The following is a 14,271-nucleotide window of genomic DNA, read 5'->3' as shown; positions in this document are numbered from 1 at the left end:
CGATTAGGCCATCTTCTGCTACATATGCAGCTAGAGACACAAGCTCAGGGGGTACTGGTTAGTTCATATTGTTGTTCCACCTACAGGGTTGCAACCCCCTTCTTTAAAAACAGAAACAGAATATCAAAGATGAATGCAGCCTCCCCCAGCCATAACAATAAAGCCATCTAGGTCGGAGGCTCCACCCCAGGTGGTCTCACTGACAAGGCAGCAAGGTCTGAGCCAGCTTACTCAAGGCTGGGGGAGGCTACAGATGAACAGAAGAATTTGGACAATTACTGTGATTGGATCAAGAACTAATGTGATTTACTCATCTGACAACTATTTAAAGGACCCTTATTCTATTCCGAATTGTCCTGGAGGCTGATTGCTGCCCTTTAGGGGTCACACTGCATGGGGTCATTCATGAAAGAGGTACAAAACTGCTCAAAGAAATTTGAGTGGATTAGAATTAGCTTCATCTAGGATACTAATGAAATATTTAAAAGATATTTAAAATCAAGAAATATTTAGTAAACATTCACTAGGTATGTGCACAGTTCTGGGAGCGTCTGCTCTGTAGCAGTAGAAACTGCACTGCCTGATGCAGTCAAAGACCTTCGGATTTTCCACAGTACAGGTTTTTATTTTTAATGCATTTAAGCATCAGGACGGCAGGCTTTTGGCAAGTTACTATTAAAGAAGACTCATTTCATGGAAGCAGATCTTCTCAAACGCATAGCTTTCGCCTTCCCTAAACATTTGTCTACACCTTCTGTTGGCTAATAGCCTCAGGTGATGAGGAATTGAATCTAGCTGTACTAAGCCATAGCTTCTATCCAGAAAGAAGTGCTTATCCCCAGCCTGACAGGTCTGCTTCACTTGCAGAAACAATATGCCTGAGTATGGAAAACAACCCACTCTGGTCCCAGTCAAACCATCAAACCACAAAAAAAGGAGCTGTAACTATATATATATATATATATATTCCGCTGTTCCAATAAAGCAGTCTCACTCAGTCTCAGCCTGTTGAAACAATCTGTTTGCCTCTCTGCCTCATTTTTCTTACACCTTCCTGTAGCCTGGTTCCCTTCTTGTCTTCCAAACCCATCCCACCCACTCCTCACCGCATAACATTCCACTTCCGTGTCTCTCTGATTATCCCACTGAAAATCAAAAGATTCCAAGAGTGGAGCCTGGCCACTTTGTGTTCTTGGGTGTGATCTTAGACAAGCGCTAACTGCCTTCTATGAAGCAAAAAAGGACCTGGCTTAGTGATGCACCCTTTTAATCCCAGCACTTGGGAGGCAGAGTTAGGAATTTAAGGTCAGACTAGTCTACCATAGTGACAGACAGGGCTACATAGTGAGACCCTGTTTCAAAACAAAAACAAACATGGGCCCCCAAACAAGAACAATAAAGGGATTTACATAAGTCTTGGATGCTATTCTCTACTACACATAGTGACCTCAACTTTCCTGTCTTGGCACTTCAGCATCCGTGCCCTCCCTAGGCCCAAGGCAACCATCAGTATCATCACAATGCTACGTGTGTCTCCCTCCCACACACACCAAGATTTTAGTTTGACCTTCCTTTTTACACCATCACGTAACAGACTATTATGTAACTCATGCCACAGACTAAAAAGGACAAAGGAAATCTAAAAAGACTTGTGTTTGAATTGTGGCTCACTTCATTTCTAAGCGCCTTCGTCTCTGATGTTTAACCTGGGGGAAACAACTAAACTTGTACGTCTAATCAGTTTATAGACAGTAGCACCAATGACTATCAATGTTTGGCACCTAAGAAGTGATCAATAAAGAGTGGCTGCACCACGTGCCGGCTTTCGGAACCGCGGTTCGTTGTGGGTTCCCAGGGCTAGCCTGAGCGCTTCCTGAGCTCCACGCAAATGCTCCGCTCCAAAAGAGGCTAAACTAGCCGGGCCCAGAAGGACAAGGCACCAATTCCGGGAGGGAAGCTCGACCGAGCGGACACCCCGCCTCCCGGAAGTGACGACGCAGGGGCGAGCGGCGGCGCGGTCGGTCTTCCCGAGCGGGACGCGCGCGGGATGGCGGAAGCGGAAGGGAGCTCTCCGCTTCTGTTACAGCCGCCGCCGCCCCCTCCTCGGATGGCGGAAGTAGAAACGCCGACGGGGGCCGAGACGGACATGAAGCCGTACCACGGGTCCGGTGGCGTCGTCATGGACGTGGAGCGGAGCCGCTTCCCCTACTGCGTGGTGTGGACACCCATCCCGGTGCTCACGTGAGTGTCTTCCGGTGTCAGCGCCAAGTCGCCGAGGGCCCGAGCATCCTCCGGCGTGCCTGACATGCTAGCTTTTTTCCCCCCAGACTTGCAGCAACCCGTACTCCGGGCCAGGCTGGCCCCCAGTCCCCTAGAGCCCCTGTCGCCTATGAGGTGCGCGGTCCCCTTGGATGTGGGGCATAGTTCCCGCCCTGGCTCCCCCAGGTCTAACTGGGAGGAGAAGTGTAGATCAGCAGCAACGATCTGGTCATTAGCGCGCCCTTACGTGCAGGCGTACAGAAAAGACCCTTATCCATTGTCTGAAGAGGCATCGTCATTCAGTCCCCGTTGGTTTTTGTTTTTCACTCATTGAGCAAACGAGTGCGTATTTGTCGTCTGCTATGCACAAGACATTTTGCCTTTAGAAACAGAAGTGAGAATTTGATTGAAGCCGCACTGGTTCGTGGAATGTCAGCAGCATTGGGGGGTCCGTGCTAGTGTTTTGCCCCCTACATCATCTCAGCTACCTAGGTGTCTGCCCCCACCCCCACCCCCAGTGGAAGAACGTAGCTTTCTGCCCTCCTGCCTTTATCCTAACAGTCTGTATGGTTCACGAGCTTGATTTTTTTTTTTTTTTTTTTTTTGTAGTAGAAATCCCCTTCCCTCATGGTGAAGCCGAGTTCCTTGTGACATTGTCTTGGTTAGTTGACTATCCCAGCAAGAAGATATTCAGAAGTTTAGTTCACTGACTGTAGAACTCACCTTTTCAGCTGTGGCATCGTACCTCTCACCTGAGGAGATACATTTTTTCCCCCCTCTATCAAAATCAGCCACCAGGCACGGTGATCCATACCTTTAACCGTAGCACTTGGAGGCAGAGGCAAACAGATGTCTGTGAGCTGGAGGGCAGCCTGAACTATATGGTAGGAATTCCAGGCCAGCCAGGCATGCATAGTGAGACCCAATCTCAAACAAACAAACAGACAGACAAACAAACAAACAAAAAGAGCCAAGTTGTGAGAAGAGGGAATCATGTTTAGCCTCTAATGTTTCTGATCTTTACTTCATTTTAATCTTTTGATTTTGTATTTATTTATTTTATTGGTTTTGACTGAAACAAGATATGTAGCCCAGGCTGGCCAGGTATTTATTGCATAGCCCACCCTGACTTTGAACCCCTGTTCCCCCTGCCTCAGACTTCTGTGTTCTGGAACTACAGGTGTGTACTATTTCATCTATCAGATGACCCTAATTTTTAAAGTATGTAAAGCTACTGGGACCCGGGTGGATGACTCAATCAGTAAAGTGCTTTCTGTGAATAACCTGAGTTTGGATCCTTGTCACCCGTGTAAAAAACCTTCATGCAGCAGTGCATTGCCTGAAGTCCCAGAGCTGAGGGAGTGGAGCTGAGAACATCTCTGAGGCTTGCTGGCTGCCCACTCTTGTCAAGTCAATGAGAGAGACTGTCTCAGAAAGTGGGGGTGGGGTGGGGCTGTGCATAGTGATGGTGCACACCTCTATTCCCAGCTCTCAGCAGGCAAAGCCAGAATGGGGGTCGGGCTGGGGCCTAAATTAGTGATGTGTGCTTAAGAGCACTTGTTGCTCTTGCAAACCAGTGTTGAGTTCCCAGAGCCCTAGTGGTGGTACACAGCCATCTGTAATCCAGTTCCAAGGGAACTGATGGACACAGGGCCAACACGCAGTGCACATACATCCATGCAGGCAAAACATTTATAGAAGTAAATCAAAGTCTTGAGTCCAGGCATTGTGTGTGACTCACACCGCTGTTCGGAGAGCACTGCAGGAGATTAAGGGAGGAAGGTCTGTGACAGTGTTGGGGCCATCATAAGCTGCAGAGGAAGGATCAGTCTAGGGTTCCAGAGTTAGACACTAGATCCAGTTCATTAAAAGTCCCTCTAACACGTTTGCTGACTGACTCCTTGTGGTCTGTGGTAGCAGGTTGTAAAGCCCAGGTGTATGGTGTGCCGCTTGTTCTCAAGTGCTGATGGCAGGAGTAGAGGGTAAATAAGTAACAGACAGGAGAACTCCAGATGTGGAGTAGAGCTGTGAAGAGAATGGGCTGTCACTGTGAAAGCAGCTGGGTTCTCAGGTGGCCGTGTGGTTTGTGTGGAATCCAGTCATGCTGGCCGCATTGGCCTTTTCCTCATTTCATCTTAAAGATTACCTGTGTGTATAGGAGCACTGTGGCCGGCAGAGAACATCGTTCAGGAGTCAGTTGTCCCTGCTGTGTAGGAGTCGTTAGACTTGGCATCAGGTGCCTTTATATACTGAACCATTTGCAGCCTCCTCGTTTTCAGGAATATTGTGTCACAGTCCTCTGTTGAGAAATGGTAGCAACAAGAGGTAGAGAGACACAGTTGCCCATTGTCTAGGCTAGAAGTAGCTGGTGTCTTGGATCTCTTCAGATCTGTGTCCACAAGACCAACATGAGTAAGACTTCCTGACAGAGGACTCGCCCCTCAGCAGAAGGGATGGGACAAATTTGCCTTTTTTTTTTTTTTTTTTTTAATGAGACAGGATTTCTCTGTGTAGCCCTGGCTGTCCTGGAACTCACTCTGTAGACCAGGCTGGCCTCGAACTTAGAAATCCACCTGCCTCTGCCTCCTGAGTGCTGGGATTAAAGGCGTGCGCCACCATGCCCGGCGCCCCAAATTAGCTTTTTTAATGGCATAGTTATGTGATGTTGCTGAAGGTGTGTGCAGATGAAGGGGCAGAGGAGGTAACTTTCATGTCTGTGACAGGAAGATCAGAAGGGGAAACTGAGTCCATGACCTATCCACCTCTTAGTGAGAGCTACTGCTAGTAATAAAAACAGCTAAACATTTTTTTGCACACTGGCATGCAGTCCTACATCAACCTGTCTCAATGTCTGAAAGCAGATACTGAGGCGTGAAACTCCAGCATGAGCAACTAACCTGTTCACTAACCCTTACTGAGGGCCACTTTTGTCCGAGGTCGGAAGAACAGCAGTTAGCCTAGTTGGGCGCTAACGAGCTGCATGGAGAGTTGCTTCCCTAGGGCTTTGCTAGGCACAGACTTTAGTGTTGTCTCTCCAACCTTCATCCCCAGTCAGTCCCGTCGGCCAGCAGCAGCCGTGGTGTAGACAGTACTGCTCATGGCGGTTGGAAGGGATCTGGGTGAGGAAGCTGATTGGGTTCTGACAAGTCAGGGTAGTTGTTCCCCGCAGCTCTGGTGTCCGTCCTGCTTGCTGTGGGTCCTCAGCTGCTTACCCTCCGTCAGTCAGGTAGCGACTGTTCACCACCACGCCTGGCGAAGGTACACAAATCTTAGGCATGCGGCTCAGGGAAGCTTTTATGGTTTTCTTTCTTTTTCAACTTATGGGCTGGAAAAACAGTTCAGCAGTGTTCAGAGACCTGCACTGCTACAGAGTCCCAGCGTCAGGTGGCTGACAGTCCCATCAGGCCAGGGCTTGTGAGTGTCCGTACGTGCCCACATGCAGACACATAATTTAAAATAACATCCTTCATTGTATTCTTAATATGTATGTGTGTGTGTACAGGAGTGAGTGTGTCACAGTACACATGTGGAGGTCAGAGGACAGCTTTATGGAGTCATTTTCCCCTTCAATGTGACTCCCAGAGGTCATGGATCACCAGGCATGGTGGCTGGCACCCTCACTGCTCAGCCATTTGCCAGCCCCTGTTCAATAGCCATAGGTTTGTCTTGGCTTCGCTGGAACACAAAACAGTACTGTATTTTATACTCTTGGGTAAGTCTTTCTTACAGGCACACACTCTCAAGACTATGTCATACAGCACCAGTGTCTTTTTCCTTGTTACATACGACTGTTACAAGGCTCTGCCAGTTTTGTTTTCCTGTCAGACATTGCTCTCTCTCTCTCTCTCTCTCTCTCTCTCTCTCTCTCTCTCTCTCTCTGTGTGTGTGTGTGTGTGTGTGTATATGTGTGTGGTGTGTAGTGGGGATTGTTTTTAAAGAATGTTATTTTTGTGCCTATGGGTGTTTTGTCTGCATGTATATAGGCACACTGCATGCATGCCTGGTTCCTATGGAGGTCAGAATAGGGTGTCACATCCTGTGGAATTGGAGTGACATAGCTTTGAGCTACCATGTGGATACTGGGAACTGAACCCAGGTCTTCTGCAAGAACAGCAAGTGCTTTTAATGGCTAAGCCATCTCTCCAGTCCCATTGTTTTTTGGGCTTGGGGTTTGTTTGTTTTGTTTTGTTTTTNTTTTCAAGACAGGGTTTCTCTGTATAGCCCTGNCTGTCCTGGAACTCACTTTGTAGACCAGGCTGGCCTCAAACTCAGAAATCTGCCTGCCTCTGCCTCCCAAGCGCTGGAATTCAAGGTACACCTTTTAAGAGCACAGTTCAGTCAGGATTTTTGCCTTTTATGGTGCTGGGGTTCAAACCCAGGTCCTTGTATATGCTAAGCAGGCACTGAGGGGACAATGTATGTGTTTATACATCCTCAGAATAGAGCTGCGGAGGCATAGCTTACAGAGCCTGACAGCCTCCATGAGAGAGCTGTTTTCTCTTCCCAGTAGAGATCCCAGCTGCTCTGCACCAGGGGCTGCAAGTGGTGTTGGAGTCCTTTCAGTGGTAGCCCCAGGGACCTCCCTGCTGTGACTCACTGTTTGACTTGCATTTCTATAGCATCCCCTGACTGAATGACAGACCTCAGCTCTGTCCTTTTGCTGCTGTCTTCTCCTGCAGGTGGTTTTTCCCCATCATTGGCCACATGGGCATCTGTACATCCACAGGAGTCATTCGGGACTTCGCTGGCCCCTATTTTGTTTCGGTGAGTCCCCAGTTTTCCCTGTCCTGGAGAGACTCCAGGTTCACATAGAAGACTGGCCTGGGCCCAGGATGTCACACATAACTCTCACCCGGGCCCCAGCCTTCTGCCCCTCTCCAGTGTTTGACCCATTTCCTTCTCTTGCCTCCAGGACAGGCCAGAGGAATCTTAAGTAACTGGTTCAGCCCTCTGTCCCCATCCCTGGGTACCAAGACATGGGTAGGGGTTAGAGGCAAGAGTGGAGTCAGACCATCCTGGAACCACATCTCTGGACCTTCAGAAGGTGGGAGCCATGGTTGGGGGACAGGGGAGGCTGACTTAGTTCCAATGGTGGGGATTTTAGAATGGACCAATGTGTTCTCAAATCTGCTTCCTGGGGATGGACGGACACCAGTCCAGGGGACTCTGTCTAGATGAGCACTTGCATTTGCCTGTTTTCAGGTGGCTGGAGCTGAAGAGGTGACAACATGGCCTCCTTATGTTAGTAATTGTTAGTACCATCCTAACAGGACAAGACCTATTGCTATGCACTTAATACATTGACTAGCTAAGCATAACAGTCCATGCCTCTAATCCCAGGATTGAGAATCTGAGGCAGGAGGAGTGCCAAGAGTTCATGGCTAGCCTGAGCTGTGTAGTGAGTTCCAGGTCAGTGTTGTGTACAGAGCTAGACCCTGCTTCAACAAGACAAAAGAAAGCCAGGTAGAGTAGCTCACACCTTTAGTCCCAGCACTCAGGAGGCAGAGACAATGAGTTCAAGGACAGCCAGGGCTATACTGAGAGACCCTGTCTCAATATATATAGAGATGATATTTCTGGGGTGTGTGTTGCATAAGGAGTCTAGGACTCCCCACAGTCTCCTCATGAGAAAGTTCTGTGGTCCAGCAACCTCTTACCTGCACCCTTTCTGGGCCTCAGGTGAGCTCTCACTGTGGTGCTGAGAGGTCAGAGCGCTGATCTTGCACATGAAGGAGACCTGGCCATGATGAAGGGCCAGAGAAGCGCTGTTGCAGCTCTGCCATCCCCTTCTAAGGCACCGCTCTTCAGCCACTGGCCCAGGGTTGTTAGCAGACTGGATGTGATTTCTCTACTGACTTCTGCTCTTGTCTCTCCACAGGAAGACAACATGGCCTTCGGAAAGCCTGCCAAGTAAGTGAATGCCTTGGTGCCTAGGCAGGGCCAGGCTCCTCCTGCTCAGAGCTGCAGGCCAGGCCCTGTGAAGCACAGCAGGAGCCAGCACTCTGAGTGCCCTATACCAAACAGCTAGAGTCAGTCCCTGTCTAGGTCTCATCTTGTAGCCCATTGGGACTTGGGCAACGTCACACAGTTAGGAAGCACCAAGGCTGGTCTTGCAGCCAAGTCTGTCTTCCTGTGTAGCCTGGAGTACTTCCTCCCCTTGGGAACACCCCAAGAAATATCATCTCCTATACATATTGAAACCGGGGTCTCTCAGTAGAGCCCTGGTTGTCCTGGATCAGTCTGTGAAGCCCAGGCTGGCCTTGGGACTTGGACCATTTCAGGAATAGGAGGCTGCTTGGTACGCCGTGGCAGCTTTCTGTTTGGAAGGCAAGAAAGCAACTCAGACCCTCAAACCATGTAAGGATGACATTCAGGTCTGCATCTCCTGCCAGTCTTGTCCCTGTCACCTTGTTTTCTCCTGAACCCTCCAGGGTTGCTCAGCCACTTATTGCTGGGACACACGGTACAGTTTATGCTCCCCACCTTGTTCACACTGTTCCCACGGCCACCAGTATGACCTAACTCTTCCATCAGCCTAGGCTCAGGTGTTTCCTCTTCTCATCCATTCAAGTTGCCATGACAAATGCCGTTGAGTGGGTGGCTCATCAACAACAAAAGTGTCATATCTTTGGAGACTTGGAGAGCCAAGATGAGATGCTGGTACCTGACATGGCTTGTGGGACCAACACATGAAGAAAGGGATGAGGGTCTCTTAGGCCTCCCCACCCACAAAGGGAGTCACAAAGGGGGTTAAAATTTCAACAGAATAGGAACAGACATGCTGACCACACAACACTGTGGTCTTGCCTGGATGTTGTCTGCTGATGTATCTCTTCCTCGGGAGATGTGAATAGACAGTTCACCCCGGGTCGGACACGGATTGTACCCAGATCAAGCTTTGAGACCCTCTCTGAGTTTACAGTTACAACTTAAGAGGACCTGGCAAGGGCCTTGAGAGTTGAAAAGTCACAGGCCTCTGGAGTTCCCCAAGCCCTGTGACTTTTCTTCCTGAGTCTCGGGCTCCGCTCTTCCCTCCAGAAGAGAGTGTTTCAATTGGGAAGAAGTAGCCACACCACACTAGACCTGGACCTGGTTTTCCCCATCGCCCACAGCCTTGGGCACCCTGCACAGAGAATATTTATAAAGTTGAAAGCTGCAAAAGGGCTGAGCCAGTGCCCAGAACATCCCCCCTTTCCCTTCAGGTTCTGGAAATTGGACCCCGGACAGGTGTATGCGAGTGGGCCCAATGCATGGGACACGGCTGTGCACGATGCCTCCGAAGAGTACAAGCACCGAATGGTAGGTGGGGGCTGGGCTCAGGGGGTCCGTGGGCCCCACCCCATCCTACCCCACTCTACCCTGACCCAGCTGCTCTTGTGTCTCCAGCACAATCTCTGCTGTGACAACTGCCACTCCCACGTGGCTTTAGCCCTGAACCTGATGCGTTATAACAACAGCACCAACTGGAACATGGTGACACTCTGCTGCTTCTGCCTCATTTATGGGAAGTATGTCAGGTGAGTGGTCTTCAGCCTGCAGGCCCGCTCTGGCCACTCTCCCAAGGATCCTGGAAAGGCTGTCACTGGAGTCCCTCGGTCACTAGGGACAGTTGAAACAGAAACAGGTCTTAGAGCAACTGAGTTCCTGGGAGAGAGCAAGGTGGCTGTACCAAAATCCTGCCTCATGTGGGTTCCCTGCTGGCTTGTCACTTGCTCACTGCTGGGTTCTGGTTGGCTGCTCTGGGCTACAGCTGGCCCTGGTAAAGGACTGCAGTGGTTCTGGTTTCTAGGGAAGCTGTGAGTCTACAGGTACTCAGAGGAGCATGGGTCCTCTTGGATAGTGTTACCACCTCCATAGGCGCCCGCCCCTGCCTGCTTTGTCAGAGGCAGGCTTCTGGACACTTGGGCTCACAGTCCAGGGAGACTTTCGAAGCCACAGCCTCGGGACCAGCCCACACTAAGAACTCAGGTTGGGTGAATTCCCTGTATCCCAGAGCAGACCCCAGACTTAGAAACCATCTCACATGCTGGATGCAGTAGCGCACACTTTTAATCTCAGCACTTGTGGGTAGAGGCAGGTGGATTTCTGAGTTGGAGGCCAGCCTGTCTCCAAAACAAAACAGAAAACATCTTACACTTGAGCTGGTCCCCCACTCTAACTTTACTATTTCTTTTAATATTTACCTTTATTTTATATGCATTGGTGTTCCGCCTGCATGTATGTCTATGTGAGAATGTCAGATCTTGGAGTTAGGGTTGTGAGCTTCCTATGTGGGTGCTGGGATTTGAACCCCTGCCCTCTGGAAGAGCAGTCATTGCCCCCAATTGCTGAGCCATCTCTCCAGCCCCCCAGAAGGTCTTGATAAGTATAATTAAGAACAAAGTTGGGGAAGGGCTGGAGAGATGGCTCAGCAGTTAAGAGCAATGACTGCTCTTCCAGAGGTCCTGAGTTCAATTCCCAGCAATCACATGGTGGCTCACAACCATCCGTAATGATGACCTTCTGGAAGGGAAACTCAGAGGACTTGTGTGCCCCTAAAGCTTTAGAGACCCCCCAGAAAAGGGCAGAACACAGGCCTGAGGCAGAGCTGGGGTTGAGGTCAGGCCCTGATCAGCTCCTATCCTGAGTAGCCATGTCCGTGAGCTGACCTTCGTTACCATCCCAGTGGAGCCCACCCTAACTGGAACTTCCTGGTCAGGAGTACTTGTATTATATGTAAGTACACTGTAGCTGTCTTCAGACACCTCAGAAGAAGGCATCAGATCTCATTATGGATGGTTGTGAGCCACTATGAGGTTGCTGGGATTTGAACTCAGGACCTCTGGAAGAGCAGCCAGTGGTCTTAACTGCTGAGCCATCTCTCCAGCCCAGGAGTGCTTGTAGATCAGTGAGGCCCAGCCCATTGTCTTCTTTAATGGCCTGCATAGTATTCATCAGGCCAGGCCCTGTCCCTTGACTGGCCAAGTTGAAGGATAAGTTCCAGGAGGCCCTAGGAACCTAAATCCTGTCAGGGTTGGGGAAGGAGGGGTTTTGGGCCATACCCCTGCTCACCTGACCCTGTGCTCTTCTCCCCTGTCAGTGTTGGAGCCTTTGTGAAGACCTGGCTGCCCTTTGTCCTTCTCCTCGGCATTATCCTGACCATCAGTCTGGTTTTCAATCTGCGGTGATGGCTTGCAGATGGTGTAAGCCTACCAGACCCCCGAGGAGGCTCCTGACACGCACCCCTTTTGGTCCCGATTCTTTTATTCCCCACCCCTCAGGGAGTGTTGCCTCCTGGGTTGGAAGTCGCGTCAGTACTTGGGACAGAAGTGCTAATGCTGAGCACCTGATGAGGTCACTTAGAACCTCCTTGTCCTCTCTCCCTGGGCCTGACCTCCCCTTTGTGGCATTCCCAGTGCCATCCTGGGAAGGCCTCCCTTCCTTTAGAGGTCTCCTGCCACCATCACTGGGCTACTCTTCCCATGCCCAGGGCACAGTGAGGACAAGTACCCACGAGGCAAAGCAATGTTCAGAACTGGATTTGAAGCTGTTTTCTGGCTGGTAGTTGTATCCCAAAGTAGGGCATGTGTTATGAGAAGTGCTGCATGCCAAAAGACTTGGAACCTTCTCTGCTGGCCTCGAATGGACTGGGAGGGCTGGCTCTGTTCTTTCTGCGCCTGCTGCTGCACCAGCACAGTGTGTGCCTCATCACCGCTGAGGTGGGCCCTGGCTAGCAAGGGCTGAATGCACTTACGTGCAGAGTGGGTCCTCTGTGAATCAGGTAACATGAATCCCACTTGTTTCCAGCCCAGGAGGCCTCGTGCTGGGGATAGAACCCTTTAGGTCCAGAATGTAACTTGTCAGAGCAGCTGGTACCCCTGATCGGCTGGGTCTGCTTCCGGTTGCTACAATGGACCCTGTGCAGCCTGCCTCCCCCTGGTCCACAGGCTCCTTTATAAGGGGCTTCCTGGCAGGAAATAAAGTTTTAAGTCTAAGTGTTGTCTGTCATTTTCATCTGTGTGCCCTGATTCCTTAAGCTCATATATCCCTGGGGACTGAGATCTGGCTGCTAACACCATGCCTGAGTCCTTCCAGCTGGAGCTTATGGGTACATCAACATGTAAATTCTGCCGCTGCACAGGCTGTGGGAAGTCCCTGCCATTCCTGGTCTATGTTCCAAACCCCCTTCTAGAAGGACTCTCATCTTCCCTGCTGGGAACAACTTGGCATTGGGGTTGGGACCATAAACTGGAGCCTTGCTCTCATGTGACCTCCTTCCTCAGCAGAGTGCACAGCTGGGGTAACAGGAGGAAAGACAGCCATGGCCTGATCGGTGTGGCAGCCACATAGCCATGTCACTGGTCGGCTTGCTCTTTGGTGCCTCTTTCTATGGCTCCCAGCGCTCTCCTGTTCTCACCACCTACCAGTTTGCACTTGCCTCTGAGCCTTTGCTTCCCACCAGGGCCCAGCTTAAAGCGGGTTTTCAGGACAGCACTTGACTGACAGCCTGTTGTCTAGCATGGCCTTGGGTTCCATCCTCAGCGCTCAGCCGGCGTTACAGAGTGCTGTTATGTAACCTGCTGCAGCCAGCCTTGTAAGGCCGTCACTATCGGTCTCATGCGACATTGAAGAAATAAGCACCCATGGGGCTTGTCCAAGCTCGGAGGAAGCAAGAGTGGCCCAAAAGCCAGCAGAGCCCCACCCTAGAAGGGACACTTGGGCCTGAAGACCAGCAACATTGGATACCTACCTTCCAGGGGTGCCAAGAGGTGGGAGGAGGGCTGCAGATGTGCCCCTGAGGACAGAGAAGCATGATGTTTGCCATCCTTCCTGTGGGAGAGACTTGATGGATGACCACTTCCACAGGGGCACCAAGTGGGAAGCATGCATGTAAGCGGGGCTACCTCCATCCTTCCACACGCACTTTCTAAGAATCTAGGGAGTTCACTCAATGGTGATAGAAACCTAGGAATGATTTCTCTTTTCTTTTTTTTTCAGATTTATTTATATAAGTTCACTGGTAACTCTGTTCAGACATGCCAGAAGAACACATTGGATGGTTGTGAGCCACCATGTGGTTGCTGGGAATTGAACTCAGGACCTCTGGAAGAACAGTCAGTGTTCTTAACCACTGAGCCATCTCTCTAGCCCCTCCCCCGGTTATTATTTATTTATTTATTTATTTTTCGAGACAGGGTTTCTCTGTGTGGCCCTGGCTGTCCCAGAACTTGCTCTATAGACTAGGTCAGCCTTGAATTCAGAGATCTGCCTGCCTCTGCCTCCCAGGTGCTGGGATTTAGAGGTATGCACCAGCCTAAAAATGATTTATTAACCAATTTAGATAAGGAAAAAGAAACTGAAAATAAGACAGGAAAAAAACAAGTGAGGGTGAGAGTCACAGCTCAGAGGTTCAGAGCCCAGGCTGTTCTTCCAGAGGGTGGGGAACCCCCAGTCCGGACATGGTGCCTCACAATCATCAAGAGAGGCCTGGGGCTGGACAAAATGACTCAGCAGTCAAGAGCAAAAGTTGGATGTTCTGCCCCGGGTCTCAGGTACTATTCCCAACTCCCACATAGTACCTCATCCCATCCAGTACCCTGGTTCAAGGGATCCAGTGCCCTCTTCTGGCCTCCACAGGCGCCAGACACACAATAGGCAAAACACCCATACACAAAATAATAAAACCATTTTGAAGCAAGCAAGCTCGAAGGGCCAATGGCATGCATGGCTCCGAGGGGGGAAGGCACTTAACCACCAAGACTGATAAGCTGAGTTCAGCCCCTAGAACTAAAAAGTGGAAGGAGACACTGACTCCTGCAAGGTCCTCTGACCTCCACATACACAACACAGCATGCACACTGAGAAAGCATAAAAAGTTATTTCAAAAACAGGCTGGCCGGGCGTGGTGGCACACGCCTTTAATCCCAGCACTTGGTAGGCAGAGGCAGGTGGATTTCTGAGTTCGAGGCCAGCCTGGTCTACAAAGTGAGTTCCAGGACAGCCAGGACTACACAGAGAAACCCTGTCTCGGAA

At 50.4% G+C, this 14,271-nt stretch overlaps 1 protein-coding gene across 1 annotated transcript; it reads left to right on the top strand.

The window, feature by feature from the left end:
- The first annotated feature begins 1,987 nt into the window (after positions 1-1,987).
- Tmem222 (transmembrane protein 222) lies at positions 1,988-12,233 on the top strand. The gene is made up of 6 exons (XM_021200593.1): positions 1,988-2,241; positions 6,939-7,023; positions 8,138-8,169; positions 9,462-9,558; positions 9,646-9,776; positions 11,339-12,233. The coding sequence occupies exons 1-6, from the start codon at positions 2,048-2,050 to the stop codon at positions 11,424-11,426; spliced, it is 627 nt and encodes a 208-aa protein (XP_021056252.1). The 5' UTR covers positions 1,988-2,047; the 3' UTR covers positions 11,427-12,233.
- Positions 12,234-14,271: the final 2,038 nt, after the last annotated feature.

This window comes from Mus pahari, chromosome 6, assembly GCF_900095145.1.
Source record: "Mus pahari chromosome 6, PAHARI_EIJ_v1.1, whole genome shotgun sequence".
In the NCBI taxonomy this organism is placed as follows: Eukaryota; Metazoa; Chordata; class Mammalia; order Rodentia; family Muridae; genus Mus; species Mus pahari.
Note: the sequence above shows the minus strand (reverse complement) of the source record. Positions and strands in the feature narration are given on the sequence as shown.